General features: G+C 37.4%; 1 protein-coding gene and 1 non-coding gene across 3 annotated transcripts; one reads left to right on the top strand and one right to left on the bottom strand.

Annotated features, from left to right (window-relative positions):
- The first annotated feature begins 2657 nt into the window (after positions 1-2657).
- Positions 2658-2731, top strand: trnai-aau (transfer RNA isoleucine (anticodon AAU)). Its single transcript has one exon. It is a non-coding gene; the product is annotated as a tRNA-Ile (tRNA).
- A 786-nt stretch (positions 2732-3517) lies between these two features.
- Positions 3518-19464, bottom strand: recql (RecQ helicase-like). 2 transcript variants are annotated; one of them, XM_059326402.1, is made up of 16 exons: positions 19352-19464; positions 17148-17233; positions 15004-15240; positions 14000-14179; positions 13214-13320; positions 12737-12935; positions 11738-11904; positions 10428-10509; positions 10151-10299; positions 9198-9315; positions 8956-9094; positions 7217-7308; positions 6892-7108; positions 5590-5719; positions 4465-4594; positions 3518-3668 (listed from the first exon to the last, which is right to left on the bottom strand). In XM_059326402.1, exons 2-15 carry the CDS (start codon positions 17170-17172, stop codon positions 4469-4471), a joined length of 1968 nt encoding a protein of 655 aa, XP_059182385.1. In that variant the 5' UTR covers positions 17173-17233; positions 19352-19464; the 3' UTR covers positions 3518-3668; positions 4465-4468. The 2 variants fall into 2 exon arrangements, with proteins under 2 accessions (XP_059182385.1, XP_059182386.1); XM_059326403.1 differs by lacking the exon at positions 19352-19464 and adding an exon at positions 18340-18601.
- Between the last annotated feature and the right edge of the window lie 271 nt (positions 19465-19735).

The raw sequence follows: 19735 nt of genomic DNA, 5'->3' as shown, positions 1-19735 counted from the left end.
ACCACAGGATAAACCCATTGTCTATGGGTAAAACCATAGCCTATGGATAAAACCCACAAGATAAAACCATAGTCTATGGATAAAACCATAGGATAAAACCAGAGTCTATGGACAACACCAAAGGATAAAACCAGAGTATATGGGTAAAACCATGGAATAAAACCACAGTCTATGGATAAATCCATAGAATAAAACCACAGGATAAACCCATTGTCTATGGGTAAAACCATATTCTATGGATAAAAACCACAAGATAAAACCATAGTCTATGGATAAAACCAAAGGATAAAACCAGAGTCTGTGGATAAAATTACAGTCTATGGATAAAACCATAGTTTATGGATAAAACCACAGGATAAAACCATAGTCTATGGATTAAACCATGATAAAACCATAGTCTATGGGTAAAACCACAGGATAAAACCATATTCTATGGACAAAACTATAGGATAAACCCATAGTCTATGGGTAAAACCACAGGATAAAACCAGAGTCTGTGGATAAAACTATAGGATAAACCCACAGTCTATGGATGAAACCACAGGATAAAACCATAGACTATGGATAAAACCATAGGATAAAACCATAGTCTACGGATATAACCAGTCTATGGGTATAACCATAGGATAAAACCATAGTCTATGGATAGTATTTCATTTGTTTGATGAAGTTGCTTTCACACCTTAACTCTTAACTGAGATTACCCGAAGGACTGCAATGTAAACATTTCAAATTAAAAATACAGCTATTTGTCCAGTATTTACAGACTAAGTGAAAGGCTAGATGAAGACAGATAACCAGCACTTACCTGTGTGATCTATTGTGTGATGTGTGCAGTCCACTGTGTGGTGACACTCTGATCCCCCTCACTCTGGGATTCACATGTTGCAGAGAACTAATCGTCTTCGCTGGAACCTTTTCATTTGGATTTCCAAACTATTCCCTTAAAACTACCTTCAATAATCTGAGGATGTTGGAGTAATACACTCCTCTGCCAACGACCTTGACCATAGAGGTGAATGGCTAACCAGTTTATCACTTACCTTTCCGAGTGTGTTGTTGCCCACAGTTCCCTTGATTGATGAGTAATCCTTTGTGTTCATTTTAAAGTACAAAAATATCTTTAAGTTAGATTTTGTACCCTGTTGCATGTCCAGAACTATTGCAAGAATGCCACCTATTGTTATATGGTAGGGTTACGATGTAGGTTAGATTAAAAATGCAGATCCATGAAGGAGTGCTACAGGACGAACATGTGCAAGGGGCTGTAGATACAAAAGATATAATTAAAACAAGCAGTACTGAACGGGCCCTCGCAGTACACGCGTGTCGGGGCATGCTGCCGTAGGGGCCAGTCTATACCACCCCTATGAATTTCATTGCCTTAAGTGTTATAGTGTGGCCACGGTACCAAATATGAAATTAGACTGCCACCACAGTGCCACCTAGGGGCCGATCAATAAAACCTTAAAGGGTTATCCTCAGGAGGGCATTGACAATAATTGTACCAAGTTTTGTATAATAATGCACAAATTATCCCTTTAATCCTCATACAGTTTCTGAAGAAGGACTCTTAACGGATATGTATAAGTTAGAAGAGGCAGGTAGCAATGGTGGAAAGTAACTATGTACATTTACTCAAGTACTGGACTTAAAGTAAAATTTTGAGGTACTTTTATGTACATTTTATGTAACTTTATGCTTCTACTCCACTACATTTTGAGACATATATTGTACTTTTTATTCCTCTACATTTAACTGACAGCTTTAGTTACTTTTCAGGTCAAGATTTAAAATGAAAAACATGATACATTTAAAATGATTACCCATTTTTATAAATTAAACCACTTAAAAGTTTATTAGGTAGTTAAAATGAGCGGAGTGGAGTCATTTCACAGTGTGGTATTAGTACTTTTACTGAAGTAAAGGATCTGAACACTTCTTCCACCACTGTCTGTTTTACTTCTTTACTTTTTTTTACATTTATTTTTTTTTCTTTATTTTCTTGAATTTTTTTATTTTTTCTATTTTATTTTATTTTATTTTATTAATTATTATTTTTTTCTGCGTTTCTGCGCATGCGCTGCTTTTTGCGGTTCTGCACATGCGTGGGCTTTCTGGACAAAAAAAGAATAAAAAAAAAAAAGTAAAAAAAAAAGTAAAGAATTGTGGAAGAAGTGTTCAGATCCCTTACTTCAGTAAAAGTACTAATACCACACTGTGAAATGACTCCACTCCGCTCATTTTAACTACCTAATAAACTTTTAAGTGGTTTAATTTTATTTTTTTCTGGAAAGAAAGATTGAGGGTTCGAGTCCCTTCGTGGTTAGAAACTAGAGCATAGTCCAAAGAAACAAGGTGTGAAGGTGCTTTATTACAACCTCAAGATCAATGTTTACAGCTACACTTGTGTAAGGGGAAACCACCTGAGATGAAACAGAATTTTTGCTCTGTAGAAACAAGTACTTTGGGTCAAGTTTGGTATTAATTCCATTAATGTTCACGTCAATTCTACAGTCGAACAATTTAGCTTTCCCCCCTTAACCAGGTCAAAGTTGGGATGTGACCACATCTTACTGACATTTAAAGATTATTTTCGTGCATTCTGATTCAGTTTATTTCTGGAAACAATTTTGATGCAAAATTCCACCAAATCAGGCCGGTTAGCTCAGATGGTCAGAGCGTGGTGCTAATAACGCCAAGGTCATGGGTTCAATCCCCATACTGGCCAGAAACTTGAAGTTAACACAGCCAAGTACTTGAGGAAGCTTGATGTTTATTTTCCAATCCTACAAATATGTCAAATATCTGGGATAACTAACCAGGCCACTGCATGAAAGATGAGCCTGTGTAGATCCAGTGAGATGCCTTTTTCTGCCTCCAACGACCAGATACGCTGAGCGGAAAACCATGGTGATCACACCTTGTTGACATTCAAAAACTTTATATGGAAAATGTGAAACATTTATATAAACAGTATTTCTTAGATTTCCTATTTTTCTGCATACTTGAAATTAGTCCTTTACCATTTTTTTTTGCTTGATTTTATTTTGTTTGTAGAAAAACAAAAACAACCATGTTATTTGTAGCTGTTAGTTGTATTCATAATTGTTCCCAGGTAAGATCTGTGACATTACCACCAGGAGAATAGTGGCTTATTTGACTGTGACACCAGGAAAAACAATGTTAAATACAGTTTAACAGTAGCTGCAAATGTTTCTTGATTTATAAAAGTCATAGGAGCTGACTTAACTTTAAACCATGAAATCTCTGGTGAACCAGCTTCCTCCTCCCACTAACTGCAGGCCATCTGGACAATGGTCCCCCTTTGGGGCGGATAGAGACTCCTCATAGGCTCCAAGATACAGGCCAGTACTCCTGGCTCTGATGGCTGCCCCACATATTCATTGAAAACATAATTTATTCTCCTCTATAATATTTCCTCAGATAACAGAGCTCTTGGCTGCAGTCAAAGAGATAATTTTTATTGTCCTCCTCTTCAGGTCTGTCTGTCAGCTGTTTTTTTTCTCTCTCTGGTCATTAACATGTTTGTCCGACAGGTTCCTCTGCACTTTTAACAGCTTCTGTTTGGGTTGTGTGGGGCAGCTGTTGTCCATGACGATGGGTTTAGATGTCATATCAGTCTCCTCCTCCTTGGCTGATGTGTCCTGTAACCATGTGACAACCTAGTGTTAGTTAACTACAATAGAAAAGTGATGCCAGTTCAATAAGTCACTATGAAAGCCATTACTTACTGTCCTGTTACAGTAACATGCTATTAAAATAGGTAAAGCGACAGATAAGCAAAAATATATCAAGAATATAGCTATTTTTTTACCCTCTATGCATTCAGAATGTAGTAGATAATACCAAAGAATTATGTCAGGCACAGCCCCAGTATAAAGAATAATCTGTGATTCAACAGCTTCTTTTCTGAACTTTATCTAGTCTTGATTTGCAGTTCTCATGTGCAGTAAATATGTTAATATTTCTAATCATGTGAATGTGTCCCTCTTTGTAAAAAAGCAGCATCTGTAAACTATAGGTAATTACTATGCTATGAACTAATGGAAAATTACAGACAGAGCGATACTCCAGTATGTATGAGTTCAAAATGCAGCTGCACAATGTTTCATCAAGCAAGCTGGCTAGTGACTCCCTCTTTAAGAAGAGCGTATGGATAACAGATTAGTCGACTGCCCATTTTCTTGCAATTAGAGTCACCAAGATCAATAAAGAAGCTGAGTTGTTAATAGTGCCCTTTCATCACCAAGCCTTCTGGTTATGAGCAATTACATGATATCATATTATTTTACAACTTATAAAAGCATTTTAAATTACATAAAAACAGATCATCAGTGTTTACTAATAAAAAATAGTCAGCACTCAGACTATCTGATCCAAATCTGAAGCATGAAGTAAACATGTGAGAGAAACAGTAGTGAAGAGAATGAATGACTGTACTTTGTCAGCTCGTCTTCTCGGCGGGTTCGGAGTGATCTGTCTTGACTTTCTTGGAAGCCGCGGCGTCACCGACAGTTTGAACTGATCTCTTTCCCGTTTTAGCTTTGCCCTTGCCAGACACAGCTTTTACCTGTGGGTCATCAAAAAACATTTTTTAGCTGACAGGGGCAAAGACCTACATTTCTGAAGACATGTCCTGTGGTCTGACAAAACTGTAATCTGGCTGTTTTATGTTTCTTTTGGAGTAATGGCTTCTTCCTGGCAGAGTGGCCTTTCAGTCCATGTCTCAGGACTCGTTTCACTGTGGATAATGACACACTTTTACCAGCTTCAGCCAGCATCTTCACAAGGTCTTTTGCTTTTGTTCTTGGGTTGATATGCACATTTTGGACCAAAGCACGTTCATCTCTGGGACACAGAGCCCATCTCCTTCCTGACCGCTATGATGGCTGGACATTCCCATGGTGTTTATACTTGGGTAATATTATTTGAACAGATGAATGTGGAACCTTCAGGCATCTGGAAATTGCACCCAAGGATGAACCAGACTTGCGCAAGTCTACAATTCTCTTCCTGATATCTTGGCTGATTTCTTTTGACTTTCCCATGATGTTACACAAAAAAGCAGTGTATTCTTTTTCCACTTTTTTCTCGTAAATCTGTGACTTTTTTCACACATATTTGCCACTTTAAATCTCTTAAATCTGCAACTTTTTTTCTTGTAGATTTGCCACTTTAATCTAGTAAATTTGCAACTTTTTTCTCGAAATATTACCTGAAGTTACCAAATATAGTTCTTTGCCTGATAAAGGGTTAATCGTCGTAGAATTTAGCAGGACGGCATTTTGTCCTCCCCTCTTTTGATATAGTTTAGGTTTATGCCTGCTTAAAAAAGTAAAACATCTTTACTTTAGCAGACAATAGATCAGTGATTATACTCAAGTTGTGGCCCAGGAAACCAATTTGGCCCACAATTAGGGTGCCAGGTGGCCCATGGATGATTAACAAGAAGATTCTCAATGGGAAATATTAATAGTAATATAAAATTTTCTAGTTGTGTTATAATAGATACGACAATCTGTTTCATTGTTATGTGATACATCATTGTCCAAAGCATTTACTCACCAGAGCAGATGTAGTCCCTGTTGTCCTCATCTTCATGTGAAGTGTGTGAGTCTGGTTCTTCAACAGAGGAGCTTTCCGGCCCAGCTTTACGTAGAAATAGGTTGTGTATGGAGTGAAGCTGAAATCCTCTCTGAAGATAGCAGACAAAATAACACACCTCTGTCAGACAGATTTTGAACTGTCCCAAAACGTTTTCTTAACAACATCATATTATTGTGATTACTTACAATACAACTACTAGGAGTAGCCCAATCACCTAGTAACCGATATACCCAATATTAACATGTAGGGCACATGTCCTGTGTGAATGAAAGCAACGGGTCCTGAATGTCCAGATTAAGTTTGTGTAATAAATTATGGAAGACTCTTACATTTGCGGAATTTGTTACACTAACTGTACAGATGAATGACCAATTGGCGAAATACTATCATACAACCCCAAACTACCAGCATATTTGCTTCATTATATGTTTAACATAGCTGAGTTTTTTTAGGAAAACATCTATATAAAATGAATATATTATATACTAGGGATGGGCATTTGGAAGAAACCTCGAGCATCTATAATGTTAATGATCAATTAATTGATTAATGGCTATGTTTATATACATACTCGGGTATGCATAAAGATAAAAACATGCATACATGGGCAAAACAAAATAAATATAAATATAGTACTGTGCAAAAGTCTTTGGCCTGTTTTAATAATGGACACCTTTATTTCGAGAGGACAAAAAGAGACTTTCTGTTGATCGTAAAACTAAATCAAGATAACGTCAAGGAGTTCAATGTTTCATGTTTTAGCACCCCCCGAAGAGGCATAAGGTTAGTTTTCATAGTAATCTTACTTATTCAAGTATTTTTTGTGTTTACTTAAATCTTGGCTCACTGGCTTATTCACGTATGGCCATTCTTCATTCATATCTCTGGTTAAGTACTGAATGATTAGGAGAACAAAACTTTTGTACTTGTCTTTTTAAAGAACGAATTCTAGTGAAACATACATTAGTGTGATAAGAACTACCTTAAATGACAGAAACCATCGCTGGGGAAAAATGTATTTGACATGAATTTTGAATTTTTAGTTCAGCTAACATGGAAGGGTCGGGGTTTATGTCCTATACTGCAGCCTGTTGAGATTTCTTGGCGTAACTTATAGGTTTTATGGGGAGAATAGGTCGATGAGTCTTGTCAACGCAAATTTTGTTATCCCAACTAGAAACAAATTTGAAAAAAAATCAATAATGTAAAAATAAAAACAATAGAAATAAAAAAAAAAAAAAATAGAACATGACAACTCACCTAATGTATCCCTGCAGCAGCAGCCGCAATATCACAGCTTCAGCCTGCAGCCGACACAATGTGGTGGTCTGGATCATTTTCCTGCGCTTGGCTGGGCCTTTGCCCATCCATGTCTCAACCAGCTTTAGAGGAGTCACATTCTCATTCATTGATGTTGCTAGCTCCACTATCTGCACCACCTGCTTGGCATGCTGGGTAATGTCCACATTGGTGTAGTCTGGAGGTATAGAGATAAGATGATTATTAACTAAAATTTAGAGAATAAAGGCCTTTCACATCTCTAAGACACACGCACCCTTGAATTCTAAAAATATACGATACACACCTTTCGCATGGCGGCAAGTATCACACATCTTGTTGCATCCTTCATCGTCCCACACCTCGTCAAAATGAACAGCCATGAGAGAGCGTCTACACCTTTACACATCAAACATGAGACCAATTAGACATTTAATTTGTGGTGTATAAGGTATCATTTACACGTATTCATATGAAGAAGTGAGAATGTGTGTGTGTGTGTCAAGGTCACGTTTATTTCTAGAGCACCTTATATACAACCAAGGTTGACCAAAGTGCTTTACATAACTGAATAACAACAAAAAATCCAATCCAATACAAGATACATAAATGAATAACAATAAACTCACAAAATAAAAATAAAAGACAATTTCATCTAATAATATATGAGATGAGATGTACAATACAACACACAGAAACAACTTTCTCCTCACGCAGGTTTGAAAGCCTGGGAGAAAAAAATGAGTCTTAAAAGAAGATTTAAAAATGTCAAAAGTCTTTGACGACTGAATATGCAGCGGTAAACTGTTCCACAGCTTCGGGGCAGCCACTGCAAAAGAGCGATCGCCTTTTGTTTTTAGCATTTAGGCACATCTAGGTAGGAAACATTAGCAGACCTCAGAGCTCTGGTCGGTCTGTGAACCTGTGTGAGTTCAGCCAAATACGCTGGAGCTAATCCGTTTAAATGACACATACCGGTTGACTGTTCCCAAAGTCTGCACCGTACTCGGTAAACAGGCTTTTATGTATCGGGCTCCCTCATCCTGGAATCTGCTCCAGAGCAGCCTCAATCTGCAGGACCTTATTACGGTCACATCCTTTAAAAAACTCTTGAGAGATCTGGAAGCAGACTCGTATCGCCTTTGCACTTGTTTTTTATGATGTCATGATCTTGTGCTGTCCATGCCAATCTTACTGTGTTGTCTGGCTTGCTTGTATTTTACTGTAGGTCCATGTTTTATTGTCTGTTCTTGTCATGATGCACTGTCTGTCTTATTGTTGTAACTTTTAACCCTGCTGCTATCTTGGCCAGGCTTCCCCTGAAAAAGAGGTCTTTGTGTCTCAGTGGGACCGACCTGGTTAAATAAAGGTTAGATAAAAATATATATACACTACCGGTCAAAAGTTTTAGAACACCCCAATTTTTCCAGTTTTTTATTGAAATTCAAGCAGTTCAAGTCAAATGAACAGCTTGAAAGGGTACAAAGGTAAGTGGTGAACTGCCAGAGGTAAATAAAAAAGGTAAGCTTAACCAAAACTGAAAAATAATGTACATTTCAGAATTATACAAGTAGGCCTTTTTCAGGGAACAAGAAATGGGTTAACAACTTAACTCTATGGAGTCTTGGGCTATTTTGTCCATTTTTGAATTCTTTTCATGTCTTTGTAAGTAATTTTGTGTCTTTTTTTAGTCATTTTGTGTCTTTTGGTGTCTTTTTTTGTCATTTTGTGTCTTTTTTTTAGTCCTTTAGTCCAACATAATATGTGATTTTGAATCTTTTTTTTTTTACTTTCAAAACACTATCATGCTCAATTAAGAATTTTAAATGTTGCAAATGTGCATTAATTTAGAGTACACTGAGACATTAAACTACATCATTTTCAATTAAATTCTGGAAAAGTTGGTGTGCTCTAAAACTTTTGACCGGTAGTGTATATATATATATTTTTTTAAAACAAACATCAGGATCTTAAAATCAATTCTGAAACGGACAGGAAGCCAGTGCAGAGAGGCCAGAACTGGGGTTATGTGTATGTGTGTGTTACCTGTCAACATTCTGGCAGTAGTCGACCATTTGCAGCAGCTTCTGTTGACCGGTGTTCTCCATTACCACCATGGTGCTAATCCTGAAAATATCAGAAAAGCCAAAGTAGATGATGCAGTCCGCCTGACAGTCGTCTCGACCTGGAGACACACAGACAGAGGGATTTTATTGAGATATATATCCAAAAGAACAAGCGCTGTATCAACTAGTACTCTGTCCTGATAGAACTGAAACAGTGTCTACCTGCACGTCCACTCTCTTGGTAGTAGTTCTCGATGGACTTACTGATGGTGTGGTGGATAACAAACCTTACATCAGGCTTGTCGATGCCCATGCCAAATGCCACTGTGGCTACCACCACCTATAGGATAACATCATCGTACTGTGTCATGCCTTTTTCAGACCCTACTACAGAAATGATGCATTGCTATGTAGAACAGAAACAATAAAATTACAGAAACATTAATTGAAGAAAATGGAAAATGAAAATGAAGAGATGCATTAAATTAACCCTTTATCAGGCGAAGAACTATATTTGGAAACTTCAGTGGACATCAAAATGGGGTCCAAAAAAAAGTCGCAAATTTACTAGATTAAAGTGGCAAATCTACAAGAAAAAAAGTTGCAGATTTAAGAGATTTAAAGTGGCAAATTTGTGCAAAAAAAGTTGCAGATTTACGAGATATAAAGTGGCAAATTTCTGCGAAAAAAGTTGCAGATTCATGAGATTTAAAGTGGTGAATCTGAGAAAAAAGTTACTTTTTTCCCCCACTTCTTTCTCGTAAATCGGTGACTTTTTTCCACGCAGATTTGCCACTTTAAATCTCTTAAATCTGCGACTTTTTTTCTTGTAGATTTGCCACATTAAATCTCGTAAATCTGCGACTTTTTTCGCGCAGATTTGCCACTTTGAAATCTCTTAAATCTGCGACTTTTTTTTCTTGTAGATCTGCCACTTTAATCTAGTAAATTTGCAACTTTTTTCTCGAAATATTTTTATTTTGGATATCCGCTGAAGTTACCAAATATAGTTCTTCGCCTGATAAAGGGTTAATAAAGCATGAATTCCCACTATATAAAACAGACCTTGTCTTAAGACATTTTTCACTTTGTGGACTTTTTATTGGCTAAATAAAAAGTATTTTGATTGTTAAATCAAATTTCAAAGAGCTATTACCAGTAGGTGTTACAAATACCTGGATTTTGTTAGAAGACCAGCTGGTGTGGATGCGGGACTTATCCTCAGGGTCCATGTGAGCATGGTAGGGATAAGCCAGGATCCCTCTCTTTTTGAGTTCAGAGGACACTGCCTCTGCATCCTTCTGAGAGAACACGTACACAATCCCTGTAGCATAAAAAATATGTCCGGTGAATATACACTTCACAAATACTCTATTCAGTCATATCTTTAGCTTCAATGTGATTAATTAACTTTTATTTTTTGGGTTTATTCAGTCCTGTTTGCTGCAGTACCTGAACGATCCTTGTATCTGTTCTTTATCAGACAGGCAATGTCACTGATTGATGCATCATAGCAAGAGTCTTTAATACGAACCTGGGAAACAAGCAGACTGTTAGTGTTAATGTAACATTTCCTTAAGAGGTGTGACACTGAGTTGTTGAATTTGTCAAGTTTGAAAGGGATAGGGTCTTTTCCAAAGAGTATTTATAGAGAACAGTATTGTTTCTAATAGACTAAACCAGGGGTGGGCAATTAATTTTCCCAAGGGGCCACATGACGAATACCATGAAGGTTGCGGGGGCCGGACCAAAACTCGGAACTAATGCTAATATTAATTTAATCGCTTTATAAAATATATTAAATTATCTGGTTTTGAGCTGCTACTGATAGGAATACATGTTATGATAAGACTGTTAATGTGGAGTAAATCAAATATAGCAGTAAAATGTAGTAAATACTCCAATCACTATATCACTTTTCCATTTATAACTGTAAATGACCTTTAGCAAGGTTCCTATTGGTGTATTTGTATTATAGAGCTTGTTTTTTCATGTTTGTAAATTTTCTAGGTGTTTTACAATGTTGTGATGCTTTTATTTTGAAAAGGCGCCATCCAGTGTGAAACGGGTGCTTTCATTTTGAAAGGTAGTGACAGGAAATAACAGGTAGCCCGGTAAAAATTAAAAACGAACGGTAAATAATAACGAGTGCGTCGTAATTCATATAAAGTTGATATAAAGTATGAAAAAGGTTTCTATAGTGGTTGGTTGACAGGGGAACAAGGTTTGTTAAAGTTTATTTTCTTCTGTCATATTTATTAGTGGCTATATTTGTTGTCTTAACTATAGTAAAAGTGCTTGTTTGCTCAAGTGCTAATGCTAATGTTTGTTAGCTCTTACGGTGGATTCACAAGGTGACCAAGGAATTTCTTTAATTTTTACGTTCATGGAGTCTATGAGCTACGATTTTAAATAAATCTTGTAAACAATCAGTTAAAGAGTCGAGTTTTTGCAGGGGGGTACGTAAACCGCCTTCAAAATAAAAGTACTGCGGTTGTATTGATTTCTAATTTCTGGGTAACCTCATGCGGGCCCGACGAGGACAGCCAACGGGCCGGATGTGGCCCGCGGGCCGCCCAATGCCCAGGTCTGGACTAAACATTCAAAAACACCAGTGTGGTCTTTTATGTTTTGCAAATTGATGCAAGGCAGTGTGGATGATATTAAAGGGTCTGAGGGGTGTGTAAGCAGGTGCCTGTAGTGCATGTCAAAACGTGCTTGAGTTTAATGTGTGAGACAGATGCTGTTGCCATGGTTATCACCTCATAGTAAAGGTTGGTTCGGTTGAAGGATGCAGAGAGTGTGATTGGCTGTGGCACACACAGGATCTTCTCACAGTCCTTGAGGACATGGCTGGTTGCAGTGGCTGTGAGCCCGAGCAGCGGCACTTTGGGGAACTGCCTCTTCAGGATGCCGAGCAGTTTATAATCTGCCACATATACAAATTAATGGTAAATAGACTGCACTTGCATAGCGTTTTGCAACTGACAGAAATCGCTCACAAACCCATTCACACACTCATTCATACTGGTTGTAGTGGCAAGCGTAGATCTTAATTCGAAAGCCACTCAATTTATTAGCAGTAGGCTGGTACAGCTCATATGTTACTGTTTTGTGTTCCTTAATTACACACAAACCACCGGAGTCAGTTCGTAGTTTCGTTGGTTTATTTCTCGTTGCTGAATCCAGGTATTTCCATTAATACAAACATCATTCCAAGCATCTCTTGGTTTTCACAACGGTCCGCAAACATTAGGAAGTAACTGTAACATCTGAAAAGAACTGTAACATCTGAAAGTGACGGTCAAAAAAACTTTTTTCCCTGTACCTCTTAGCACTCTGCTAATCCACCTTTTTACCTTTTAGCAAGTCCTTCGGAACAATAATGCGCATGAGCAGCGCCTACTTCAGGTGCTGTGGTAAATTTCAACTATACAATAAAAGCAATAATGTCATAACACAACCAAAACCAATATAAAACACGCTGTAATCTACAGTAAAAATCTCAACTTTCTTTAACATAATATTGGCTCCTACACTGGTGACCGAGTATAGCCTACATGGGCCACCTGCCACCATCAGGAATCCATTCATAGCGGGAATAATCTGGGGTTCACTATCTTGTCCAAGGATACTTTGATATGTAGGCTGCCGTGATCAGGCCATACCTTTATTAACTTTAAAGATAAACCTCAAATTGAATATGAATGGGCCTATTTAGGTTGCCTTGTAGTAGTTCACCAGTGAAGAAGACCTCTCACCTGGTCTGAAGTCATGTCCCCACTGGCTGCAGCAGTGCACCTCGTCCACAGCAATACGGTTCAGCAGATTTGCGTTATAGGCTTTCTCAAGACGAGACATGAGAAGCTTACTCTTGGCGATCTTCTCTGGAGTCACATACAGCAGCTTGAAAGGGGCATTGGGATCTGTCATTCCAGCCATGACAGACTTGGCATGTTCCTAAAAAAATGTAATACATGTAGCTTTTTTTATTTTTTCACAGTATGAAAGCTGGAGCGGGAGCAAGAAAGTAAATCCAAGAAGAAAATCCTGTGTTCATGACTAGTGTACGTTTCTAAGAGAGAAAAATTGCTATGCAACGGTAGAGTTATACCGCCACTATAGCTACTGTTAAATGTTCGTGCAGTTTTGTCAAAGAATAGCATAAGAAGGGATCAACAGACTGGAAGGTGAGCTGAAATTGAATAATTAAGAAGAATATGGCTGCCACTAATTACCTTGCTGCTGGATGCATTCACCATGACTGCTGGCACATTGATGGATGATAGGTACATGTTCTGATCCTCCATCAAGGACACCAGGGGACTGACAACCAATGTAAAACCTGGCGCAAGAAAATATGCTGTGATTACAATAGTACAGACTGAGTCAATAAGCATGTATGTACTCGCAAGATACACAAAATTATCAAAAATCTGCAAAAAATGGTGAGCCTTACAGCCCATGAAAAAAAATCTTTTTTTCACACTCACTTCCTTGTTGCACACTCAGACTACCGTAGAAACTCTTTTTCTATGTAGTAGGTTGGTAAGGTACTTCTGTCCAATCTACCTTGAATTTGAAGCCGCCAGAAAATGTAGGCTTACTTAAATTTAGGTTATAAACTCAAAAAATCAATTATTTATCACACATTTTTATTGCACATTTTTTTTGGGCACGACACACACATTAAGCTGTCTTGCTCATTCCATGAATGCACAAACCTTACAAGTTGTACCTCGTTTTAAAGGTGAGTAATCATGTTAGCCAACGATATATGATACAACACCAATAAGTATTATTAAAGGGGAGAAATAATTGACCAAAATAACATTTCCAATTTCTTGTTGAGGAGTTTATGTCATGTGGTATACCAACTGTGTTAGTTGATCTGCTACTTTTAAATAATAATCTCACAAAAAAAAAGGACATTTTCTACACTGTGTTGTGTTTTGTGACCTGACTGCAGTGGCATGCATGCTATAGCATCATCTTAAGGTAATTGTACACATGTCTGAATATACCCTTGGAGCAGACTGCAGGCAGCTGGTAGCAGAGGCTTTTCCCCCTTCCTGTGGGCATCACCAGAAACACATCTTTGCCTGACAGCGTCAGGTTTATGGCCCTCAGCTGCAGCGGTCTGAATGTGGAGAGATGGAAGGACTTCTTCAGGTGCTGCTCCACTTCTATCGACCAAGGAAAATCTACCAAACATCAAAAGATTAGCACAGGTCAATAGACACAATGGGCCAAATAATGAAGCAGACAACAAATAAAACATCTATCTGTCTGTGCATTTATATATATTTTAATTTTTTTTTTTTTGTTACTTTTAATCCAAGTCCTTTGCTATAAGTTTAAAAGTCCATTCTGACCTCCTGTGTGTGTAACAGTCAGCTTCAAGCCAGAGACTCCCTGTAAAGTAATAACTTACACTAAGTTACTACACTAATTTGGGATTTGTCAGAAAAGACACAAAATGACACAAAAAGACCAAAAAAGACACAAAATAACCAAAAAAAGGACACAAAATAACCAAAAACAGATACAAAATGACCAAAAACACACAAAAAGACCAAAAAAGACACAAAATGACCAAAAAGACACAAAATGACCAAAAACAGACACAAAATGACCAAAAAAAAAAGACACAAAATGACCAAAACAAGACACAAAATGACCAAAAACAGACAGAAAATGACCAGAAAAGACACAAAATGACCAAAACAAGACAGAAAATGACCAGAAAAGACACAAAATGACCAAAACAAGACACAAAATGACCAGAAAAGACACAAAATGACCAAAACAAGACACAAAATGACCAAAAAGACACAAAATGACAAAAAAAAAAGACACAAAATGACCCAAAAACACATTAGATGACCAAAAAGACTAAAACACATGAACACTTTAACACAGCTGAGACAGAGCTGACTTCCAAAATGATTTGGCGACCCCCAGAAATCATCTTGCGACCCCAATTGAGGTAAGGACCCCAAGGTCGAGAATAGCTGATGTAGAGTACCTGTGCCATCATAAAGCTGCATATCCTTTTTGCTCATTACTGGATCAGCTCCAGAGGACTTTGAGGAAGATGATGACGAAGAGGATGATGGTTCTGCAGCAGAACAGGCCTCCTCCAGCCGTTGGAGCAGTGCATTTTTACGAGTAGTCAGATCAGCCTGCTTCTGCAGAAGCTCTGCGATCTGCAGCTCCACTAACTCCAGCTCTGCCTCCACTGAATCCAACTCTGCCTGCTCACCTAAACAGGAAAAAACACACAAGGAATGCTGTTAGGAACAATGGGCCTCATACACTAATATGTGCATAGAAATGCTTGTGACTGTCTGGCTACCCAATAAATCCAAATCCACGCAGTTGCCGTTTTGTTACATTTTAAAATACACAGACAAAGGCCATAGTTCTGGCATTAAGCTTCCTAAATCTATGTAACACTTCCGGTTTTCATTGCCAGGTATTTCAAAATAAAGGTCATGTATAAGTGTTAAAACATTACAGAAATGTTCTTACTTACGCATAAAATTAGTGCTTACACAAAATTACTGACAGATTCATGACACATGCGTATCTGCCTTTTTTTTATCTTATCGCTGTGCATATAATTTCTAAATTGACAGCCAGGTGCCCCCGATTTGGAATCAACATTCTGGCACTTTATTGTTTCTTTGGAGGAAATGCAATGAGGTATATCATGGAAAATGCGGAGATGTTGTTGCAAAAGAGAAGCGTTGCCCTAAAGCAAACAAGATTCATGTGCAAGTCACAGCTACCCGTTTGTGTGTGGTGAGTAGGTTTGCAAAGGGTTGAAAAAAAGTTCATGTACATTTTTGGTAAATTTTCAGGTGAGCTGAGCGTTAGTCAGACTGATCTAAGATTTTTCAAAATATCATTATTTCCGTGTTGCAGCATTGCGCTGTTTCCGATAGGACGCCTTTTAGGGGAGCTCCGCCCCATTGTGTGATAGGCCTACACCTGGTCAGTAACACAATTCATTCTGGATTTCCACCCTGAATCATCTCATCTGTAAGTCTATTTAGCCTACCTGTCTTTCAGAGTTTTAAAGTGCGCTACAAGGTTCGATTTTCCAATAATTTTCAAACAGTTTCCAGCGTATATCAATTCTCAATGTGTATGTGCTGGATGGTGTTGTACCTTATGAAAAGTAAGTGTTTTATGGAGTTGAAGACGTTGTAGAGGTCTGCATGTAATGTGCAAATTCTGTTATTCGCGATTAGCATGCTATGCGGAGATTTAGCTTTATTCACTTCTTCTGTTATGACAGTAACATTCAACTAATATGTTACTAATATGTTGCAATTTATTTTGTTTTCTTATTTGATTTATTTTTCTCTGCTATATCTGTAGCCGGATGATTCTTCCTTTTAAATGTTCTCTAATGAAATGATAAATGATAAGTGTATACAGCTGATATTGACACTATAGACATCTGAATTAATGATTTTTACAGTATAACATTTGTCGGGTAAATATGAATGTAGAATTTTTTTAACAGTATTGCATATATGTATTAATTGAGTTTGTTATTGTTTTTCTTGTATGTACTGTTTTTGTTTATGTTGTTTGTATGTCATGTTATATGTCTTTTTAGGGACCCCAGGAAGACTAGCAGTCGCCAAGGCGTCAGCTAATGGGGATCCATTCAATAAACAATAAACAATTCACAAGCCTGGATGATTACGCATGACTTGTAGAACTATAGTCATACATTAGTTTCCTATTTTTGGAGACAACCCTCATTTTGCAACTTTGAGCACAAAATTAAGTTATTTGGCAAAAAAATATTTGGCAAAACAGTGCTGCTCCTCAACATTATCAGAAAGTGATTCAGTAAAATGTGAAATATCATAAAAATTCCAAAATACACTGGAGAGGGGCTAAAAGCCCAGAAGATCACACCTCCACATTTAACCTAATTTATTTTCTTTGTTGCTGGAGCAGAGTGTTATCTGTCATCAGTCTGAATGGTGTCTAACTCCTCTCATACAAAAACTGCACAATTATCGCGGAGGACTGTGTGACTGCTTACATCAGCTTTATTTCCACGAAAATTTAGACAAACCTTATTTAAGCACAATGTATTCCAGTGAGTAATTATCTCAACAGTTTGTTTCTCGGCATAGAACTTACCATTACTTCTGCCACCACTGTCCATATTTTTGAGACTGATTTGCTCAGAAAGATGAGCAGACTTTCAGAGATGTTGATATGATTCCCTGCAAGACAGAGACAAGAAATTCAGGTTTTGAAGTACCATTTCCTTTTAACGTTTGAATAGAAGGCACACACAGACTTGTGGATGATGCAGACTCACCCAGGAAAGATAATTAGCTTCTCAGTCATTTATTTATAGAGTTTTATTTTACCTCTCCAAATTGGATCTTATTTATGTTTCCTAAATAGCAGCTAAATGTTAATTTCTTCTTTTGTGAGGATCAATCTAGCTGATCAAAGCAATTCATTTTAGGAAACACAGGAGGATCAAAGATACAAATTGTAAGAAATTAAGTTCAGATGCACAAAAAGAAGATCCTCTTCTGTGCATTCCTGCATTCCTCAGTTTGAATAAACTGTGATAAGGACTATCTAGACCGTGAAAAAAAAGTGGGGGCTGTGTAATTCGAATTAAATAGTGTTTGAGGCAATTTGATTTGTCGTTTGTTTTTGCTTTTTTGCTGATATATTGCCTGTCCTTGGTTTAGAAAAAAAAAAGTATACTTGATTTATATATATATATATATATATATATATATATATATATATATATAAACATTTACTCAGAGCCTCCATTTAAACAAAATCAACGTTATTAATGAACGTATATAACTAGGGCTGCAACAACCAGTCAATTAAATCGAACAAAATCCATGATTTAAAAAAAAGTTGGCAACACATTTAATCAGCGATTATTTGGATCTTTGTTATGATTTTACTCCTGAATAGAGTTGTGATTTTCAGCATTAATGTGAAAAATGTTCATTCATTCCATTGTACAACTCATGCAGCCAAGAATTCTGTTTATGGGAATAATCCAGTGTAGTTAATTCAAATTATTTTCTTAATCGGACTACTCTGTATTTGTGTACATGCATGTAGACAGAATTTTTCATTTTTTTCTCTATGATTGCAATTGAAATTGTTAATTTTTTTATTTTGTATTCAAGTTCCTAATTAAGCAAGAAAATAGTCTGTACTTTTCATTTATTTAATTGATGCAGGAGTAAACAAACATAGGCTTTACATGCGGTTATTTCTTAGACAATTCCCTTATTGAAAGCATGCAATATTGTGAATATGCATCATTATTGAGACATGCAATTACCTATATTGGTATGAAGGATTTTGGCAATAAGCCTTGATCTCTTTAATGAGAAAAAATGACTGATGCCGAGGCAGAAAGAGGGGGCCGGCTTGAATGGATCAGGGCAGTCTGTGGCCTAGAGATTAGAGATTCTGGAAGGTCGCTGGTTCAAATCCCAGGACTGACAGTCAGATCAAGGAATAGTATCATCCTCAGCATGTCCCTCAGCTGATTGCAAGACATTCAGATGCATTATTTCAAAATTGAGGCCTTTTGATTTTCACATTATCCACTATTTGTTTTTTAATATCAGATTATAATAAAAAGAAAACCGTCCGGCTTTAATTCTGAAATTATACATCAGAATGTCCTGAAATCATCTGAGGGACATACTGATGTCCACTGTCCACCTGCAGTGGAATAAGTCTTTGATTGTAGACAGTTTTCTTTTTATTGTAATCTGAAATTAGAAAAAAAAAAAAAAGTGTATTATGCAACTTTTCAAAAGGCTTTAATTTTGGACTTTAATCAGAATGTCCTGAAATCAGGCGCCACCTGAAGTGGAATGGGTCTTTGATTATTGATTGTTTCCTTTTTATTGCAATCTGAAATTAGATGGAAATACAGTTAAACCGGAAAACTGCTTGTATTTTAAAGGCCGTTGTAACACATTGGTACCGTAATGTCTAGTAAATACATGCATCGCGAAAACAGGTGGCGGGCTGGCGGCTGGCTTGCCTGTTATCAGACCTGGAGATGTATCCCAGCCTCTAGTTTGTATACGGGTCGCAGGTGAACTCATCCAGTTAACGATAGAAAACCTACAGCATCCCGCTGCACGGCGTTTCGATTAAACATGTCGTTTGATCCAAAAAGTTTGAAAATCTGAGTTTGAACGTGCCCTTGTTTATTCTTGCTTGTTACTGTTAGCTCGTATAGCATTTAAAGAAGCATCAGTTTAGCCGGCTCTCTCACATCACACGAATACTTATGGGACAACACTTTGAAAATGCATAAAATACAAATGACTAACCATTCCGCAACTCCGTCCAGATCCTTCTCTTTGTGGTAAATCCCTGTCACTACCACCACGGGTGGCTATATTTTTTTCCTAGGATGGCGAGAGCAAGTCTTCTTCTTCTTCTTCTTCTTCTTCTTCTTCTTCTTTTGGGTTTTTCGGCAGGCTAGACCCAACAGAAGCTTCTTGCTGCCCTCCACAGGTCACTTTAGTCATTTAGACTGTATCAGATCCTTACATAGTAGTGATGCTTTTTAGTGAGCCGGATCATTTGGCTCAGCTCACCAAGAAGAGCTGGCTCTTTTGGCATCCAATGGCTCTTCATTTTACCACTTATACCTTTCATAATTCAGCCAAATTTAGCGCTGTTAAGAGCCTGTGTCTTTATTCCCAAGATCT

The sequence above is a fragment of the Centropristis striata genome, chromosome 22 (genome assembly GCF_030273125.1).
Source record: "Centropristis striata isolate RG_2023a ecotype Rhode Island chromosome 22, C.striata_1.0, whole genome shotgun sequence".
Lineage (NCBI taxonomy): Eukaryota > Metazoa > Chordata > Actinopteri > Perciformes > Serranidae > Centropristis > Centropristis striata.
The sequence above is the reverse complement of the archived record's forward strand: the minus strand, read 5'-3'. Positions and strand labels throughout refer to the sequence as shown.

Excerpts from the sequence above, each read along its gene's own strand:
- recql (XM_059326402.1), bottom strand. The coding sequence starts at position 17,172 with ATGGACAGTGGTGGCAGAAGTAATG. Across the intron at positions 10,510-11,737 it reads GAACCAACCTTTACTATGAG|GTTCGTATTAAAGACTCTTG; the intron begins GTGATAACCATG and ends CTTGTTTCCCAG. Across the intron at positions 5,720-6,891 it reads CTGCTGCAGGGATACATTAG|AGAGGATTTCAGCTTCACTC; the intron begins GTGAGTTGTCAT and ends TGCTATCTTCAG.